General features: G+C 46.1%; 1 protein-coding gene across 1 annotated transcript in view; it reads right to left on the bottom strand.

Annotated features, from left to right (window-relative positions):
* Positions 1 to 1,444: 1,444 nt before the first annotated feature.
* The window catches only part of LOC138452731 (zinc finger protein 208-like), a 292,035-nt gene continuing 273,435 nt past the window's right edge, over positions 1,445 to 20,044 (bottom strand). The window contains exons 5-6 of the mRNA XM_069605079.1: positions 3,966 to 4,025; positions 1,445 to 3,343 (exon numbers count right to left, since the gene is read on the bottom strand). Of these exons, the coding sequence (XP_069461180.1) occupies positions 1,454 to 3,343; positions 3,966 to 4,025 (1,950 nt within the window). The 3' untranslated portion in view covers positions 1,445 to 1,453. The remainder of the gene's footprint in view (positions 3,344 to 3,965; positions 4,026 to 20,044) is intronic.

The following is a 20,044-nucleotide window of genomic DNA, read 5'->3' on the forward strand; positions in this document are numbered from 1 at the left end:
TTGCTGATCAGTAAATGCAGAAGTTTTATACTGTTCTGCCTTATTTTGACGTTATTTAGACACACATATATATTTCAATTTCATTACACATTTCTTTAAGACAGTCGATTCCAGTACCTTTTCATTGCCTAACATTACATTCATTACATTGTGTGCGTATTGTATGTACATTTAGACGTTATACGAGGGATATCTAGGTTATGGCCTACAGAGATTGATGCTTGCCACTTTGGGTGGTTCAGTAAACATATATGAGTTCCAGTTTCTACATACTATGGAAAAAACACTTTTACAGATAGAGGTTATACGTTTGGTCAACATCTTTCTCCGTGGTTATAGCAGCATTAGTCCAGACCTGGAGGGATATCATATAACGTTACATTTTTATGGCTTATTCACATTTTAAAACAGAGGTAGTTCATTAGTACCAATACTTGAATTGTTTTCTACCTTCTTCAGATAGTGATGCTTCAGCTTTTTTCCTCGCTACCCCGGCCTTGCGGTCCGGGTCATACGGGGTGCAATATCACATTGTTACTAATATAATGTTGCCGTGTTGGCATCTCGGGTTTAGCTCATCTCCGACTTTCTCATGGGAACGCGCTCGCAGCGGATCTGCCAGTGCTGCTGAGGCGACAGAGATGCATGAAAGGCCCTCCAAAGGTGGGGGCCTCGTTACAGTGTGCTAAACTCACGCCGTGTTTGCTAGACAAGATGGCATCTAGGCCTGACTCGATTTTTGGTAAATGCAAAGACGAGGTGCGTGTGGGCAATGTCGTCGGCGGGCGAATCCTCCTCCACCTGGGCCCGGGTGGCATGAGGGGGCGTCCACCGAGTCATGGTCCTCACCTGGGGAGAAAGCTGTAGGTGAGGAGGGCCTCGCGGCCAGTCCTCCCCTACAGTTGTCTGCGTTATGTGCGGTCTTGAATCTTTTTAGCACTCCCTATTACCTGTATGGTTTTTGGTGCATAATAAATCAAATCCAAAGGTTGCAGGCCTCTGAATTAGATTTGTATCATATTTTCTGACGTCCATTACACAGAAAGGGATTTCTCATGTGGCCTTAAACTGATTTTGTAACTAAAGCATTTCAGACATGCAGTGAACTGACAAGCTTTGTGTCCTTTGTGTGTTTTCTCCCATCTCGATTTTGGTTGCCTTTCTGACTCAGGCTTTCCTGATATTCAAAGCACTGAAGGTTTTACTCCTGTTTGGATGCACATGATTAGCTGCTTCATTTCTGGAAGATACTTCTCAGACATGCAGGGGGCTTCCCAGACTTGCAGGGGGCTTCCCAGTCATGCAGGGGGCTTTCCAGACATGCAAGGGGCTTCTCTGCAGGGTATTGTCCTCTGTAGCTTGTCACAGGGAGAATTAAAGATCATTAAGGGCCGATTTTTTTTCTGACATTCAGCGCTGTAGTATGGTTCTTTTGATGCATGGGTTTTTTGTATTAAGTTAGTATAGATTTCTTGGCTGAAGCTTTTCTGTCATTCACTGCAGGGGAGGTTTCTCCTGTGTGGCTTCTCTCATGGGCAGTTAGGCTGCTTTTCTGACTGAAGCATTTTTGACATTCAGAACACTGATAAGGTTTGGCTCCTGTGTGGCTTCTCTCATGGGTTGTGAGGCTGCTTTTCATACTGAAGCATTTCTGACATTCAGTGCACCAATAAGGTTTGGCTCCTGTGTGGCTTCTCTCATGTTTAGTTAGGCTGCTTTTCACACTGAAGCATTTCTGACATTCAGAGCACTGATAAGGTTTGGCTCCTGTGTGGCTTCTCTCATGTATAGTTAGCTTGCTTTTCTGACTGAAGCATTTCTGACATTCAGAGCACCGATAAGGTTTGGCTCCTGTATGGCTTCTCTCATGTCTAGTTAGGCTGCTTTTCTCACTGAAGCATTTCTGACATTCAGAGCACTGATAAGGTTTGGCTCCTGTGTGGCTTCTCTCATGTATAGTTAGCTTGCTTTTCTCACTGAAGCATTTCTGACATTCAGAGCATTGATACGGTTTGGCTCCTGTGTGGCTTCTCTCATGGGTAGTTAGGCTGCTTTTCACACTGAAGCATTTCTGACATTCAGAGCATTGATAAGGTTTTACTCCTGTATGGCTTCTCTCATGGGTAGTTAGGTTGAATTTCTGACTGAAGCATTTCTGACATTCAGAGCACCGATAAGGTTTGGATCCTGTGTGGATTCGCTCATGGGTGGTTAGGTTGCATTTGTGACTGAAGCATTTCTGACATTCAGAGCACTGATAAGGTTTGTCTCCTGTGTGGTTTCTCTCATGTTTAGTTAGGCTGCTTTTCTCACTGAAGCATTTCTGACATTCAGAGCACTGATAAGGTTTGGCACATGTGTGGCTTCTCTCATGTTTATTTAGGCTGCTTTTCACACTGAAGCATTTCTGACATTCAGAGCACCTATACGGTTTGGCTCCTGTGTGGCTTCTCTCATGGGTAGTTAGGGTGCTTTTCTGACTGAAACATTTTTGACATTCAGAGCACTGATAAGGTTTGGCTCCTGTGTGGCTTCTCTCATGGGTATTTAGGCTGCTTTTCTCATTGAAGCATTTCTGACATTCAGTGCACCGATACGGTTTGGCTCCTGTGTGGCTTCTCTCATGGGTAGTGTGGCTGCTTTTCTGACTGAAACATTTTTGACATTCAGAGCACTGATAAGGTTTGGCTCCTGTGTGGCTTCTCTCATGGGTATTTAGGCTGCTTCTCTCACTGAAGCATTTCTGACATTCAGAGCACCGATACGGTTTGGCTCCTGTATGGCTTCTCTCATGGGTAGTTAGGCTGCTTTTCTGACTGAAACATTTTTGACATTCAGAGCACTGATAAGGTTTGGCTCCTGTGTGCCTTCTCTCATGGATAGTTAGGCTGCTTTTCTGACTGAAACATTTCTGACATTCAGAGCATTGATAAGGTTTGGCTCCTGTGTGGCTTCTCTCATGGGTAGTTAGGTTGCTTTTATCACTGAAACATTTCTGACATTCAGAGCACCGATAAGGTTTGGCTCCTGTGTGGCTTCTCTCATGGGTGGTTAGGTTGCTTTTCCAACTGAAGCTTTTCTGACAATGAATGCACTGATAAGGTTTTACTCCTGTACGGGTCTTCTCATGTAGAGTTGGATATGTTTTTTGGCTGAAACGGTTATGACATTCTGTGCACTGATGAGGATTTTCTCCTGCGTGGGTTTTCTCATTTTGAGCAGGATGGGTTTTCAGACTGAAGCTTTCATGGCATTCATTGTCCTGGCAAGGTTTCTCTGGGGGTTTCATTTCTCCAGCTTGGATTGTGTTTAGCAAGAATGCCACAGCAAAGTGAACCTCATTACAGGGTCAGCCATTTTCATAGAATGTTCTATATTCATCTCTCAGTGCTGCGCTCATGGTTATAATTGCATTGTACAAAGGAAAGCTCTTATTAGGAGCTTCGATTCTTCACCTCCGTGTGTCCATGCAATTTGAATTTTTGACAACTTCTCCCTATTTGGGTGTTCTGAGAGAATCTTAATGATTTAATGTCTTAAATTGTTAGTATGCTGATTGTGAAAAGAACATGTTTGTTAGGGTTATTGGATCCAGCCTTGGTATGTAGTGTTTTCGAATTCAATGCACTGATATGGTTTTCAACTATTTGCATTCCTTTGTAAATAAACATGCTATGAATTTAGAATTAAATAGTAATTCCAATTCAGACTTGCTTTCCTGCTTGGGTCTCCTGCTCATCCATGCATTTTCTTTTACTTTTCAGAAGCATTTCCTTCTCCCGGTTACCTTGACACTCTGAATATGCAATGCGCGTGATAATAGAAATCCTTTTAATAATGCGTAGTTTCCTTCACTCCCAGTTCTTGACCAGACTGGCCTTCTAGAAACGTCCATTCCATGAGATATCCAACATCCTCCCTTTTGTTACAGGTAAACCCATTCTTCGGGCTTTTTACATCTTTACCCTTTGCGTTTTCTGTGCAGGCTTTAGAAAACTGTAAAAGAAAATTGACACATTATCTTTCTAAACAAAGAAAAAAGAAATATTAGACATGCACAGTTTATTTATTTTTGAAATAGTGTTTCATTGGTTTAGAAATATTTCACATGTCTTTAAGGCTTCAAATTCTAAACCAAAGTCGTAACATAGCCAAAATTAAAGCAACCTCCTTTTCCCTTAAAGCTCCAAGCCAGAATATTGCATCTTTGCAATCCTATTTCTCTACAAATCTCCTCTGAATTTTATTCAGTCTTTGTGCAGAGCCCTATATGGGTGCGGGTGCCCTAGTGACCCCACCCTTCCCTTTTCATTACATACTCTAGAAATACTTTCAATGTTTGGAATTTTAAGGCGATCTCCAGAGCTCGTCTTTCAGCCATTTCAGAAATATAATGAGGTTTTCCCAACGTCTTATATCCAAATAAGAGTGCTTTTGTTCTACCTGGCAACCCATGTATTAATACCAAACTCTGAATAAAGATATTCCATGCAGGAGACGTTCCCCAAGCCAAGGGATCTTCTCTAAAGTGCGTCCTCTATGCATTTCAGTCAAGGGGCTGCAGTACATTTTATCAAACGTCCACAGACCATTCATAATCAGGGAGGTGTTTTTTGTTTCAGACTCATTATTCTCAAGCTTGGTTATTACTACTTTTTCCTCATTCCAATACCAATTACACAGTCTATTGTACTTATGTGTAAAACTCAATATAAAAGGGTTATATTGATATTGGCCTTGGGTCATTAATTGGGAACACATTTCTGATGAGAAATAAGCTTTCTTTGCAAGCTTATTGGTAGTGTAAATAAACATTTGTGCATTGCAACCACAAAATATTTTATTTTCCTCCATTTTTGGGTGGAAGTAATGGAAGTGGCCAGGATGCAACCCTGCTTTAGGTCACTGGTCATGTGACTATTGTCCACAAGCTCCGTCCCCTTTAGTATCTAGACGTCCCTCTAGTGGTGCAGTAACTAAGGCCAGTATTTTACCCGATACACATGATAAAATGATTCTGAGAAATCTGTAGATGGAGGAAATACTGGGTGTCAGAATGCTGCCTTACCCGAGGTCCAACTCGCTCTTGCAGCATTCGCCCCAATGGTGCTGGGGGGTTGGGTGCGGGTTCAGTCTTATTGCCACATACGCAGCATTCTTAAGCTTGGGGCGCTCCATGGCTTCCAAACTGCACAGACGCTGGGGCATAATCAGCAGCACGGTTCCATGCATGTGCTTTGCTCAGGGCAAGAGTCAGTCTGGCTGGGAGGCTTACTCTCATGTGATTCACCATAAAACCCAGAGGAGTTTCACAGGCCTTTGTGTGACCATTGCTTTCAGTCTGCAAGGTGACACTTACGGTTGGTGTTATTAGCTTCCTGCTGCCTTGTGCCAGTTTTGCCCAGGGGCCTCCTTTCCTCTGCTCGACCCGATTTCTTCTCTTCCTAATAATTCCTCCACCATCTTCCATTTCCCTCCTTGGGACTAGTTTTTGGTAGTGAAAACACAAGGAGGGGTGGGCACAACCTTGATTTACTCAAACTCAAGAACTACTAACAATTACAAATAGGTATTAGGGCAAGGCAGCATAATCCACCTTTGCAATCAGGTGGCCTATATAATGTTAAAACCAGGACCAGGAAACATAACCCTGTGGTGCCACCTTATCCCTTGCAAACATGCAACTGGTAGTTTAACTTTCACCTGAAAAATCAAGCTACTGATCAGAAAATATATATCGCAGTACACCTTTCCCCATCATGTTCTCTATTGGTCGAATTCCAAACGAGTTGTTTGTACAATGAAAAGGAGGCGATCAGATAATAATTCTGTGCCAAATGCATTTCAGATTTGTACTAGTCTTTCCTCAGGGACATCCCCAGAACATATTCCTTATTCTAAACATAAGCGATACATTAAAAACAAAACATGTAGAACATCAGAATCATCATAGAAAAAGAAAATAGGACCGCTTCAATATAAAACGCAAAAAACAAAACACAAGCACACACATTTAACAATCAAGAGGAAAAAGAAAAAACATTGATAAACTAATATATACCTTTGTTTTCAGGTATATACTTAGTAAACAGACGCACCAGGACAGTGCTGTCACTAAATGCACTGTCATGAAAACTATAGACAGACTTACAGAGGGGTGCAAAGGACGGTCAACAAGGCTGAAGTTACCAGATATTGAACTATGTGGGCACAGTGAACACTGTAGATAGACGCACCTAACCAATGCCGTCGCTATCAAATCTTACATGCATGCTAATAATATACTCACTGCAATAATCTAATGCCGGGCTCTGGGGGCCAAATGATCAAATATCTGCATGCTATCTTCTGGTAGTCTCTGTCCTTCAATTCTATCTCCCTTCTTTCTGGCTACCCTTGATCAGTGTCTATCGCTGTTCCAATATCATGCTAATACGCAAGAGATCTTTCTTTTGTGGTACTGGGAGAAGGATCTTCCAACCAACAGGAGTGAGCCAATCAGTGCTGGGTGGAAGGGACAGAGGGATCCCCCCACACACAGTCCTTCCACAAGAGCAGACTAGACTCTGGGCCTAGAACACTACTCTGGACCATCAGAAGACCCATGTATCTGGTAGAAGGTGTGAGAAACCTGACAGTGTATCACTTACTAGTCCCCAGGGATCTGTCATCCAGGTGGCCAGGACACGGCCATCGCTATTGGATCCAGTTCATGGTGTTGGACTAGTGAGGGAGGATCACCTGAGGGGTCCTCGGGAAGTGGAAGTGGGCCACCGAAGGGTGAGACGCGGTACCCCCTTCCTTTTGACACCTTTTTGCCATCCTGACCAGTAGGATACTCAGAAACTCTACCCTGCCCCCTTTCCGACAAAATCACTTTCTTACAATGTGAAAGACAACAGACTATTACCCGAGCCGTTTTCCCGACATGACCCAACAGAAGGGTCAGACAATTACCGACACACACACCTGACTACCCTTTCCCTTACCCATAGGGATAAGAGGCGGAGCACACAAGCACACTCTGTGCAAGGCCGAACGCACGACGAAGCAGCCATTCCAGGACGGCAGTTCAAACAGAGGAGAAAGGTGGTGAGACCAGAAAGGACGTCAAGGAGTGAGTTGCCGTTGTCCTTTTCAACCCAGACCCGCAAAGCCTCCGATCAAAGATACGCAAGACCAGGAATCGCAGCTGGCAGGTGGTGCGACGGATGTCAGTGGTACATGGCACGCTCCCACACTGATTGCCAGGGAGTGGAGGTGGGTGGCCATCAACGTACCATCCTTGACTCCAGCGGCAAAAAGGGACAAAGCAAGTCTAACATAGCCGGTGAGTCGGAGGCAACTGATAGTCGACCGGCTTGTGTTAGGCTCGAAGGTTGCAGTAGCAACAGTAAGAAGATAAGTTAAACAAAAGGTTGTTGATGAACAAACTGGGTACCAGAGTCAGAGTGGTCCAGTGCGACGTGGGCGTTCAGTCGAAAGTCGCTAGCTTGGGCCCCTCTCCTGAACAAAGAGACTGTTGAACATTGCGAGTAAAGGAAACTACAAGTGCCAAGAGGCCTTAAGGAAGGCCGGTATAAGGTGTTAAGGTGGTCATACAAGGGCCAAGTCAAATCCTTTGTACAATCGAAGTCCTTGCCACACTAAAGAAGAGGTTTTGTTGTTGTGAACTAGCGTTGGCGCCCGATCGTGGAGAACGCCGTACAAACTGTGAGGATAGGAAGCCAGTGCATGCCGTAGGCTAACAGAGTGACCCGGCAAGACGTGATCGCCCTTTAGAAGGTCTGAGCGCGGACGAGGTAGACCTAATCTGAACATTGTGCTACTGTTTAAAAAGACATTAAGACTTTCGATTATTGTAGGGGAAAAGAAAAACTAAAACAAAGGAACTGTGATACTGGGGCAAATGTGAACCCGACCGAGTGATGCCTGCTAAATCATACCGATGATAGAAGTCTGACTGGGGGTTAAAAGAAAGCCTGACTGGGGGAAGTGAATCCTGCATAGTGTTAAAACACCTATGAACACTGTGATGACAAGTGTGAACTCGACTGAGGGATGTCCACAGCGAGTGGTTGGTCTGAACCTGATTGAGGGAGGCTGACGATTGCGAGAAGATCAGAGCCCGGCTGAGGGGGATCCAAAGGTGACAGGTATTCACCCCATGTAAAGATTACCAGAAGGTACTTTTATTTTTGTTGTTTTGGCATATCAGGCCCTCTGAAGCAAGAGACTTTGCATGAGAGGAGACTTAACCACAGACGGCGCTGATACTGAAAAAGGAACTGTAACCTTGTGCTGGAGAAGCCCAGGAGTGTGCCGTGCTCGAGAATCCCACCTTGTCCCATGCTAAAAACACTGGGAAGGGAGACCCCGGCCAACACTTCCTTCTTTTCTTGTGAACATGATCCCACACTCTTTTGTAACGTAGCGGTAAGGATTGGCAATAGTTTATTTTTAGTATATGCCCTCTTAATTTGATTAGACTCCACTAGGACCATATTATTATTATTTGATGGTCGTAGCTTGCTCCCATCTTAGAGTTAGGTTAAGCTTAGGTGTTTATCTCACCCATTGTACAGAATAATAAATACCCTTGAACTGTGATCACTTGTGTCTGTCTTGCTTTGATACCATGCCTTCCTTACAAAGGGGAGAAAGGGGAGTGGGCCGCTTTACAGATTTTGACGCGCAACTAATCCTACGGAGCCCAAAATGAAGCATTACAAGAACTATCAGATGAACTGCAGGCTCTCCACAAATCAACACACAGAGCGCACCTCACAGTACTGCACTACTGGTAAAAGATACCAGCCCAAATGCTAGCTACCCTTAGGGCTTCATTACGACCCTGGCGGAATGGGTTTAACGGCACCGGTAAAGGTGCCGGCATCGTTAAACCCATTCCGCCCTATTACGAGGTCCCCTTGCGGGTCCCGCGAGGGGGCCAGCATGCTAACAATGGGCCCGTCATTTATATGATGCACTTAGCAACCACCTGCCTCTCTATTCGACGGCTGCATTGATTACTGCATTCTGCACCTTGCTGTCCTGCCCTGTGAACACCACCAACGCTGCCAAGTAGCCTAGTAGTCACCTGACCCTCTATCTGACTGCTGCATTAGATAATTGCATTCTGGTACCTAGCTGCCCCGTCTTTGAATACCGCCCGGGCATCTAAGATGCACCTAGTAGCTACCTGCCCTGCCATCTGACCGCCACACCATACCTACACCCAACAGAATGTACCTCCCAGGCATCTACTCAGCATTGCTGAAACCAATTTTCCACCTCATCCATTTATCTGGCCAGCCTAGCCCTACCTTTAGCTCTGCCTCCATAGGCAACATTCCCCCACTCATTATGTATCCCACTACACCATGCAACCTCACTGCTAGAAATGCCAAACTACGGGCCAGATTACCCAAACTATATGAATCTCGAGCCAGGGATTCCATCCAGTCTAAATTGACTAACCGGACCCCACCTATGTACACAGTCACTCCTACCAACCGCCCCATGGACACACCCAAGCATAGCCTAACTAATACTATGACCAAGCATAAGGCTCACAACTTAACCACCTGCACCAAAACTATCTCTACGCCCATAAGAGGCACCTTAATTAATGCGCAATCTGTAGTAGCCCATGCCACATATATAGCAGACCTTATTCTTGCAGATGAACTAGATTTCCTAGCCATCACTGAGTCCTGGCTCCATGCAGCTGCTAGCCCAGCTCTCTCACAAGCCATCCCTGATGACTACACTATCCTCCGTGCGGACAGAGCAGAATCCAGAGGCGGAGGCCTCGCCATAATTGCCAAAACGCACCTAAACATTAGACTTGACACCACAAACCTCCTCCCTTCGTGTGAATCTCTCAGCTTCCAACTGCCAACTCCCAACTCCTAAACCATCAACATCCACTTATTCTACAGACCTCCTGGTCCTTTAGGTTCCTCCGAGGAAGACCTCACCACCATCCTCACCAGCAACCTAATAAATACCTCCCAGAGTCTCCTTCTAGGAGATTTCAACCTAGGCCTCAAAGATCCCAAAGACCTCCAGGCTACCATCATTAACAATACCCTGTCAGAATTAGGCTTTACCCAAAGAGTATCCACCCCTACCCACAACAAACGGAGAACCCTTGACTAGGTAGCAGACTACAACTGTGCGGCCTCCATCACTGCTAATGCCCCTCAACCATGGTCTGACCACCACCTCCTCACTTTCAACCTTGAAGCCTCAAGCCCCATCACAAATAATGTACTTTCCACAGCTATTCCTACGAGAAGAAAGAAAAATATCACAGCTGAAAAACTCATCCCCCTCATTCTACCGACCTTGAACCAACTCTCAGCTACCTCCAACCCCCACCACCTTGTAGAAAGTTACAATAACAGCATGCGCTCAGCCTTAGACTCTATTGCACCCCTCAAACTGAGAAAATGTAAGCCAAAAAAACACCTGAACACTTGGTTCTCTACCCACCTAAAAGCTCTCAGACTAGAGAAGCGCATAAAGGAACAAGCTTGGAGAAAATCTCCTACAGATACTAACAAGCTGATCCTCAACAAAATAGCCTCCTCATACAAAAAAGAAATCATCCTCGTTAAACAAGAATCATATAACCAGAGAATCTCACAAGCCAAATCCAGCACAAAGGAATTGTTTTCTATTATCAAAGAGTTGGAAACTCCTGTCCTAGTCCCAGACACATGTGTGAAAGATAAACAATGGTGCACTAGTGTCCAAAACGCCCTGTCTAATAAAGTCACAGGCCTTCAAATCAAAATCAACAAGAAAGAATCCCTAACTAACTATACTAACTCCACCAACACTCCCCCACGCCCCACACCTCAGAACCACATACCCAACCCACCACCCGCTTCAGCTTCTCCAAAGTCTCTACATTAGAAGTGGAAAAAATCATCCTCAGCCTTAAACCGTCTTATTGCCAGGGCGACCCTTGCCCCGCACAAATCATTAAAGACGCCGCAAGAGACCTCTCACCATTCATTACCAAACTCATTAATGCCTCCTTCTCTTCAGGCATCATCCCCAACAATCTCAAAGAATCGTGGGTCCTCCCTCTACTCAAAAAACCCTCCTAGACCCTTCCATACCCACCAACTACAGACCCATCACCACCGTCCCCTTCCTGCTGAAAATATTAGATAAGACTGCCTATCAACAAATACAAAAATATCTTGAACAAAACCACCTCCTGGGAATCCGGCAATCAGGCTTTAGACCACAACATGGGACAGAAACTGCTCTCATTGATCTTAAGGCCCAAATCAACACTCTGAGAGATAATGGGAAAACTGCTCTACTACTCCTCCTAGACCTCACAGCAGCATTTGATCTAGTAGATCACAAAATGTTATGCAACCACTTGGACTCGGCTGCCCACTTCTCCCAAGAAGCCATCGGTTGGATTGAGTCATTCCTCAGCAACAGATCTATGCATGTCTTTTCCACCTCAGCCTCCGCCGACCCCATCCCCATCACATGTGGGGTCCCTCAGGGTTCATGTGTCTCCCCCACACTGTAGAACGTGTTCACGAAGCCCCTTTTTGATGATCTTGACGGTCTGGGTATCACCTACACTAATTACGCCGATGATACCCAGATCCTCATCCCGTTGACGGGAGATTACAACAAGGATTTGGCCTTGGTGAACAGGGTATACCTCATCATCCAGGCATGGATGGCCTCCCACAGTCAATGCCTGAATGATGACAAGACTGAACTCATCATCCTCAGATCCACCCCTAATCTAAATAAACTGGACCATAACTACACCAGCTTCATTATAGACGTCAATCCCATCAAGGTATCTAAAGAAGTGAAAACCCTAGGAATCTACCTAGACTCTGCCCTCTCCTTCCATAAACAGGTTAGCTCAATGACCACCTCCACAGCCTACACATGTAAGCTTATAAGAGCAGCCAAACCTTTCCTATCCACTCAGAACTGCATTACCTTAGCCAGAGGCCTTGTATTATCAAAACTGAACTATTGTAACGCCCTCTACGTAGGAGCCAACAAACAGGTGTTAAGAAGGATTTCTGAACTCTGACCTGGAGGGGCAGAGGTTCAGAAGGCCAGCCTAGTTTCTTGGAACAGGGTAACCTTTGGACAAGCCAGACCAGTCAGGGTAGCTATGGCAGGCGGTCAAGACTAAGTCTCAAGAGGGGTGAGGGTGACTGAAAGACCTCAATGAGCATACAAAGCAAGGACACTTACAAATCACTCCAGACAGGTGTTATATTAAAAATATACACACATGTATTACAAGGCCTTTGTAAAATAGACCGTAGCAAAGAATCACAGTATCACGAGAGTAAATCAATACATCAATATCAACACAATATATATACAAGACCATTAGGGTCTAAGGGGTTAAAAGCACGAAATATGTAGACCACCTAGATGGGGAGGAAAACAGGCAGTGCAAATAATCTTTAGAACTAGTTCCACATTGAGGATACACCTAACTTAAGAGGCAGTCCAAGCCCTACGAAGAGAGGAGCCTTATGCTCAATAGTACATGCACGCGCTTGTGCCAATGGACATGATAGGGTCTCTTCAAGGGCCTCTAGCAGCTCAGGAAGGTAGATAAGGCGATGAAGAACAAGTTCCCACTATTCAAACAGGACCTCCACTTGAGGGCAGAGGCAGTTGGAAAGCTTGGGATGGAGTCGCTATTTTACAATAGCTGTGGAAAGGAAAGGGGCCCTCGGGGGCCACTTTGTGCGTAAAAATGGGCTGCTGGGCTAGGGGCCACCGGTTGGGGTAGGGATTACTCACCGGTCCCCGACGCAGGCAGACCCAAACTTCGCCAGTACAGTGCACTTCACTGGCAGGTTCGAATGCGACAATCAGGACGTCTCGACACCGTGTAGTTCCCGAGATGCAGCAAGGATTCCCTAACGGGACAGTGGCGATTTCTCCGCTCAGGGTGGAAGAATTGGCCCAGTTCCACTGCAGCAGGCTTCAGGGGCAAGGGGGTCACAAATGCAGCGAACTTGCACAGGTCGTTGCCACAGCAGGGCAACATGGCAACCGCTTTTACTCCGGTCTGTGTACACTCGTCTCACTTCAGCCCTGGGAATGCCAAGTGTACGAAATTCGGTGTGAGGGTGCCGTGGACACAGAGCTAGCAGTAAGCCAAGTTTCGGGGGTCTCCTCGAAACGGCGGCGGTGACAGAGCAAACATCCCACGTAAGCTGGTCAGCCCACTGGTTGGCCCAGGGACACTTCCGAAGAGGCTTACTTGCAGGGTTTAGTGAAGGTGCCGAGAATAGTTGATCCCACTATTCAAATGGGTCGAAGCGCCTTCGCAGACCTTCTAGGACGACCAGTTGCAGAGGGGTCTCACGGGACGACAGCGGGCTCATGGTGCCAAACCTTCCAGCGGGTCCCCAGCGATTCCTTGACTCGGCTTCTGTTGCAGGATACTTGGCTACTTATCCCTTGTTCGGTGTGAACTCAGGAGATCGACATGGTAGTGGTGTTTTCAGCCTCCTCTTATCCAAAGTTCCCTTCGCGCCAAAACGGAGAGGACCCAATGGGAGATCTGCTCACAAACACTCACTCCATACGTGGACCAGTTATGGACCACGGTGGTCCCAGGCATTCAGGACACTCTAGACTCTCTGGCACCCAGGATGTGTATTGGGAATAGACATCCCAGCCCACATCCTGGAGGCACACACACAAGGCATGCAGAAGCCCGCGAAAGCATTGGGTTTTGCGGGAAAGTGCATGTCCAAATAAGGACTGACCCAGGTCGACTCGACTTGGGGAAGGGGAAAGATGGCCAAAGGACAGGGCAAAGAACCTCGTGGCATGGCCATTTTGGAGCCAGGCCACCTATTCGTGCTAAGCGCGATTAACGCGGTTAACATGGCAAGAAAGGGTTAAAAATATATGTAAACGAAAGCTGCCACCAGTCCTGTCCGTGACACATCTGCACAGTTCATAAAAAGCCCAGCGAGAGTTTCTAGGGTCTTTGGAAAGGCTAGAGACCCAAGTGTACTGTAAGGTAAGTTACATTGTACACTTGTTACATGTTGCACAAAAGTTGCAACATGAGGAAAGGACTAAGGGAAACGAAGTCTACCAGTACTGACTGTTTTAAGGGCATTTCAGTTTCCCCATAAAAAGTGAGCGAAAGCCCAGAGGAGTGCATCTGAGGGCTGTGCTTCTCTGGCAAAGTTTAGTTACAGGTGTTTAAACAGCAGCAAAAAGTTTGGGGGTTGACACATGGAGGGAAAATTACATTCAAATATGAAATATTTCCTAACACTAGGTGTTTAAACAGCAGCAAAAAGTTTGGGGGTTGACACATGGAGGGAAAATTACATTCAAATATGAAATCTTTCCTAACACTTGCCCTCCCCAGACTAAGGACAGGGGGAACTAATCCACCCCTGGATGAGTTTCTTGTTCAGGTCGGTTAAACATTCTGGACAACCCATCAGCATTGCTATGTTGGACACCTGGCCTATGCTCAATAGTGAAGTCGAAGCCTTGTAGACTTATGGACCACCTAAGCAACTTTGGATTCTCTCCCTTCATGTTCATTAGCCACTTTAAGGGCTTATGGTCAGTTTGCACAGTGAAGTGGGTCTCATAGAGGTAGGGTCTCAACTTCCTAAGGGCCCACACAATAGAGAAACATTCTTTCTCTACTGTGGACCATCTGAGCTCTCAGTCCTTAAGCTGGCGACTAATGAATCCAATAGGGTGTTCCTTACCCTTCTCATCTACTTGTGATAGTACAGCTCCTATCCCAGTGTCAGAGGCATCTGTCTGCACAATAAAAGGTCTTTGGTAATCACGGGCCCTGAGAACAGGGGCCTGGCACAAGGAGTCTTTTAAGCCATTGAAGGCCTTCTCACACTCTTCAGTCCAAGTTACCTTCTTGGGTTTCTTGGGAGTGGTGAAAGCAGTCAGAGGGCAGCTATGGAACCATAGTCTGCCGTGAAATTTCTGTAATACCCCGTGAGTCCTAAGAAGGCTCTCACTTGGGTTTGCGTAGTGGGGGTAGGCCAGTCTTGTACTGCTTGTACTTTACTGGGAAGAGGCTGTATCCTCCCTCCACCTACTTCATGTCCAAGGTAAACCACTGAGCCTTGTCCAATCTGGCATTTACTAGCCTTTATGGTCAAGTGGGCTTTCTGAAGAGCCTGGAGCACAATCCCGAGGTGTTTCACATGGTCTTCCCAGGTGGCACTGAAAACTGCTATATCATCCAGATATGCAAGACAGAATTCTTCCAACCCATTCAATACATGATTCACAGGCCTCTGGAAAGTGGCAGGTGCATTCTTCAACCCAAAAGGCATTACCCTGAACTGGTAAAGGCCCTCTGGAGTTGAGAAAGCTGTCTTCTCCTTGGCATGTTCTGCTAGGGCTATTTGCCAATAGCCTGCAGTGAGGTCAAACGTGCTGAGGTACTTGGAGGCACCCACGGTATCCACCAGCTCATCTGTTCTAGGCAAGGGGTGTGCATCTGTCTTGGTGACAGCATTCAGAGCCCTGTAATCCACACAGAATCTCAATTCCGAAGTTCCTGCTTTTGAAACCAAAACCACAGGGCTGGACCAAGGACCACTGGAGGGTTCAATCACCCCACGATCCAAAATTTTGTTGACCTCTGTCTTAATGTAAGACCTTACTTTGTCTGACATTCTGTATCCCCTACTTTTGGTAGGTACACTGCCTCCTGTGTCTATGTTATGTCTGCACCAAGGTGTCAATCCAGGGGACTGTGAAAACAGGGGGAAAATTGCCTAAGCAAACTTTTCACCTCAGCCTGTTGATCAGAAGTCAGGTGAGGGGCCACTCGGACACCCTCAATGGAGCTACCTTCCTCAACATCTGAAGCCAATAACAGTGCTGCGATTTCAAGTCTTGGGATGAAAGCCTTCAACCTATTTACATGGAACACTTTTGGAGCCTGTCCAGGCCTTCCAAGTTCCACTAAATAGTTGACCTCTCCCAGTGACTCTACCACTGTGTAAGGGCCTGACCATTTGTCCTGTAAAGCTCTAGGCAGTATGGGATTCATGTTCAGGAATTTCTGACCAGGTGTGAAGTTGATAAGGGAAGCCTTCTGGTCATACCAATGTTTCACCAGAGCTTGTCCTGCCTTCAACTTGTTACTAGTCAGACCCATCAGGAGTACCATCCTTTTTCTGAGCCCTAGCACATAGTCTACTACATTATTAGTAATGGGGGGAGTGGGCATCTCCCATCCCTCCTTGACTATGGCTAAGGGTCCCCGTACAGGGTTGTCGGTCCAGAAAAAATGAACACCTCTCACGATTAATGGAAAATGTATTTTGGTGGCCGAAGGCCAACCGTCTCATGTACATAACGACAGAAATACAGATTTACAAGCTTGACCAATGTGCGGCCATTTTAATGTAACAAGTATCGCTTGTTACAAGTGTTCTCTAACAATTGCTCATTGCCTTCTGTTCAACCTGCTTTGCCGAAAGCTTTTTCTGCTTATTTTGCTTATTCTGCTCGACTGTTACATTATTGTCCAAACGTGAAAGAGCAAGGCCACAAGGCTAAGAGATATTCGTTGAAACACAACGTAGGCAGCCGCGGAGAGGAATGCCCAGTCCCCTCCCGCACGTAGCCTTGGAGGAGAGCAACAGAGCATTTAAACATTTCACAGATGCCAGCTAGTCTCGTTATATGGTAGAAAATGTTAGAATAAAGCAGCTAAAGGCTTGAATTATGCTCTTCTTACAGCCCCCCTTTCCCGGGCCCTGTAGAGCGTGTCGGCTCCCAGGACACGAATAGCAACTCAAAGATAGCAAGGTCTGGAATGTGACGCTTCCCCCGTATGTAGCTCGCTTACAAGAACAGAAGCACTGTGTTCTGTTCAACAAAGAAAAGATGTCGCTACATTCGCAATGTTGCATATTGTTGCTAAAATAGATATTTGACGGTGTCATATTCGTCGAAATTGTCCATCATCAAACCCAGTTCAAAGAAACCTCATAAAGGGTGTTGTTAAACATGTCACAGCTGATTGTATGATGTGAATTTTGTATATAGTTAACTGATGTACGTAGTTCGCTCTCTTGCGTCCCTCGAGGTCTAGAGATACACGCCGCGGGGCGTGAGACCGAGTTGGCCAACTGAGACTATTTGCTTTGCAATAAACCCTAGATTTTGGGAATACAACCTTGTGTCTGGCGTATCTATCGTATGTGGTGATTTGCCTTGTTTCCATAACGCGAGGGACCCCTAATGGCCCCTTTCAAGATGGCGCCCGAATAGGGACCCTCCCCCACTTGTTCCATTGTGTACGTTGTAAAACAGTAAAGGCGGAGAATGGCGAGGACGGGACGATCAAGCCGGGAACAAGAGGTGTTCGGGGTGCCCTGTAGAAGTGATGAGAGACTTCTTTGCAGATCTGCACACATCTGATCCCTGATCGACGTATCTGGCCAGAGAACAAGGAGGCGAGGGTCCCGAAACGAGGCAGAGCCAAGAAACGCAGACACGACGACTGTTTGTTGCGTCTCTATACGGACGAATTGTGTCCTGGAGGACAATTTGATTTATCAGGTGAGTCATACCCCGATTCGAAATAACCCTGATATTGGTTGAGAGTTGATTTTGCAAAATCAAACGCCCAGAGTAAGGTTGATCAGCCAAGGGGAAGGTTGAAACATGCCTGGGGTATTATCCACTCTAGCGGGTTTTTTCCGCTGCGGTAGACAATCTTTGGAAGATGGCCAGATTGCACCACCTGGGGGAACGCCGGCGTATGAGATGTATGTGAAGTATGGTGTGGGAGCGTTAATATTCTGTGAGACTTGGCATAGGCAAACCAGAAAGCAAGAAGACCATCAGTGGCCGATTAATGGTAGTTTTGAGATAGCGAGAATAGAGAACCTGGAAAGGGTGTTGATAAGAAAGAAAGTGCGTCCCGCAGCATTTGATATCCTTAAGGACTGGAGAAGGGAAGCAATGCTCCGATTTAGAAGTAGAGCGAAGCATGCGCGCAGGCATAAATCAAAAGATGAAGTAGCGGAAGAAAAGGAGGAGGAGGAATGGACGGAGAGTCTAAGGAGGTCAAGTAGACGTGACTAGTTGCACATAGAAAAAATATACCCACAACGAGAATTGCATATAACAGATGAATTGATGGAAAACCTATTGACCCATACAAAACGAGGCCCAAGATCAGAAGCAAGTACAAACACGCCAGAAACTATTGCCCAGGCCCCTCCCGTAGCTCAAGCCCTCCCACAGCCACAGACCGCGCACGTAGCACTTCCTATTAGTCAGCCAGGCCCACAACAGACACTTCCCACTCCTGTTGTCCCATCCGCACCTCCCGCCCTAGATACAGACTCGTTACCGTCCGTCCGTCCCGGGGTTGAAGTTGAAACCACGGGGGCGAGAGGCGGGACTGAACAAGATGGATGCACAAGGGTGACTCGCAGTGCGATCAGCAAAGAAAGAAAGGTGGAGTTGCAGCAACAGTCGGAGATGTATATAGACGGGAATGATGGGACGGCAGCATTGGCCTCGATGTATGGTTTCCGAAGAAGTAACGAAAGACAGGTAGTGTTGGAATGTATGGGTGAATATTTGGTGGAGAGATGGAAACAATTGATTGGGAAATTACCACCACAGCGATTATTAGATCTGAATGCATTAGCACGCTGCAGAGAAAAAGATGAAGAAGCAAGGGAACATGTGTATGGACTTTTTGAGCTTAAAGATGAATTGGATAATGATTATGCTGAAATGTTTACTGAACCTGGGTATGGGGGTAGGGATATCAGGAGAGATAGGAAGAAGACGTCAAGGCTAGATATGCAAAAATCCTTGCCCCACCCGGACAAATAGGGGATAAACGAAGATTGCAGGCATGGGTGCGGGAAACGATGAGATGGATGTCGGACCCAAAGACTTTGGTGGGGGAAATAAATGGGATATGTAATGAGTACCCCTTGCAGATTAGAATAGAAGCGATGCGGACGATAGCAAGGGTGCTACTACAGCAAGTGGCCGGACACTATAGAGGGAGAGGGAACACACAGGGGAGGAGTAATTCTAATATGCATGGGGGGTCATTGGGACCAAATCAGTGTGCGTACTGTAAGGAGGAAGGACACTGGCGAGCGCAATGTCCACATCTGCAGAATAGAAATGGATCTGGCCAGAGAAGACAGCATAGAGGGCACCAAGGATCGAATGGCCCGAATAGAAATAATATGCAGCAGCAGCATCAAAATAATGAAGGTAATCAAAACCAAGCGCAACACCAAAGTGCTCCTAACCAAAATCAGGGGCAGCACAACCAACAGAACAGTGATCAGGATGGAGGAAACACAGCCAAACACGTATTACAGTAATAGCAGTGACTACACAACGGATGATGTGTTGTTTCCCCAATAGGACAGCCCACGACAGGGGTCGGAACCAGTGTCTATTCCCGTAAATCAGAGAGGACCCTACGTAGAAATGAGAATCGGGAATAAGGAGCACCGCTTTCTTGTAGATACAGGAGCGCAAAAGTGTTCAATAGACCCTCACTTGGTTCCGGAAATACCATTGTCAGGGCAAAAGAATGTTTCCGTAGGGTTCGCAGGTACACCAGTCATTAACCCTGTGTCCCAACCAGTCCCAGTTACCATAGGACCATTCACTGAGCATTGTCCATTTCTCCTGACCGAAAATTGTGGTGAGAACCTGTTGGGATTGAATTTGTTGAAAAAATTAGGTGCAGTTATACATTGCACGGCAGACAGGGTGTTTCTGACGATTTGGCCACAAGATACCCCGGTGTCAGAATTTATGTCTGAAGCGTTACCGAGAGTTAAGTTAAGTACCAACCTGTATGTGGGCGATGCATGATAACGATGTAGGATGCTTGAAAATAGAGCCAGTAAATATAATTTTGAAAGAAGGTGTTACACTGCCGCAAATTCCTCAGTACAAAATTTCGGCTGATGGTGAGAAAGGATTGAAAAGTATTGTTACC

This window comes from Ambystoma mexicanum, chromosome 4p, assembly GCF_040938575.1.
Source record: "Ambystoma mexicanum isolate Mex_15411 chromosome 4p, UKY_AmexF1_1, whole genome shotgun sequence".
Classification (NCBI taxonomy): Eukaryota; Metazoa; Chordata; class Amphibia; order Caudata; family Ambystomatidae; genus Ambystoma; species Ambystoma mexicanum.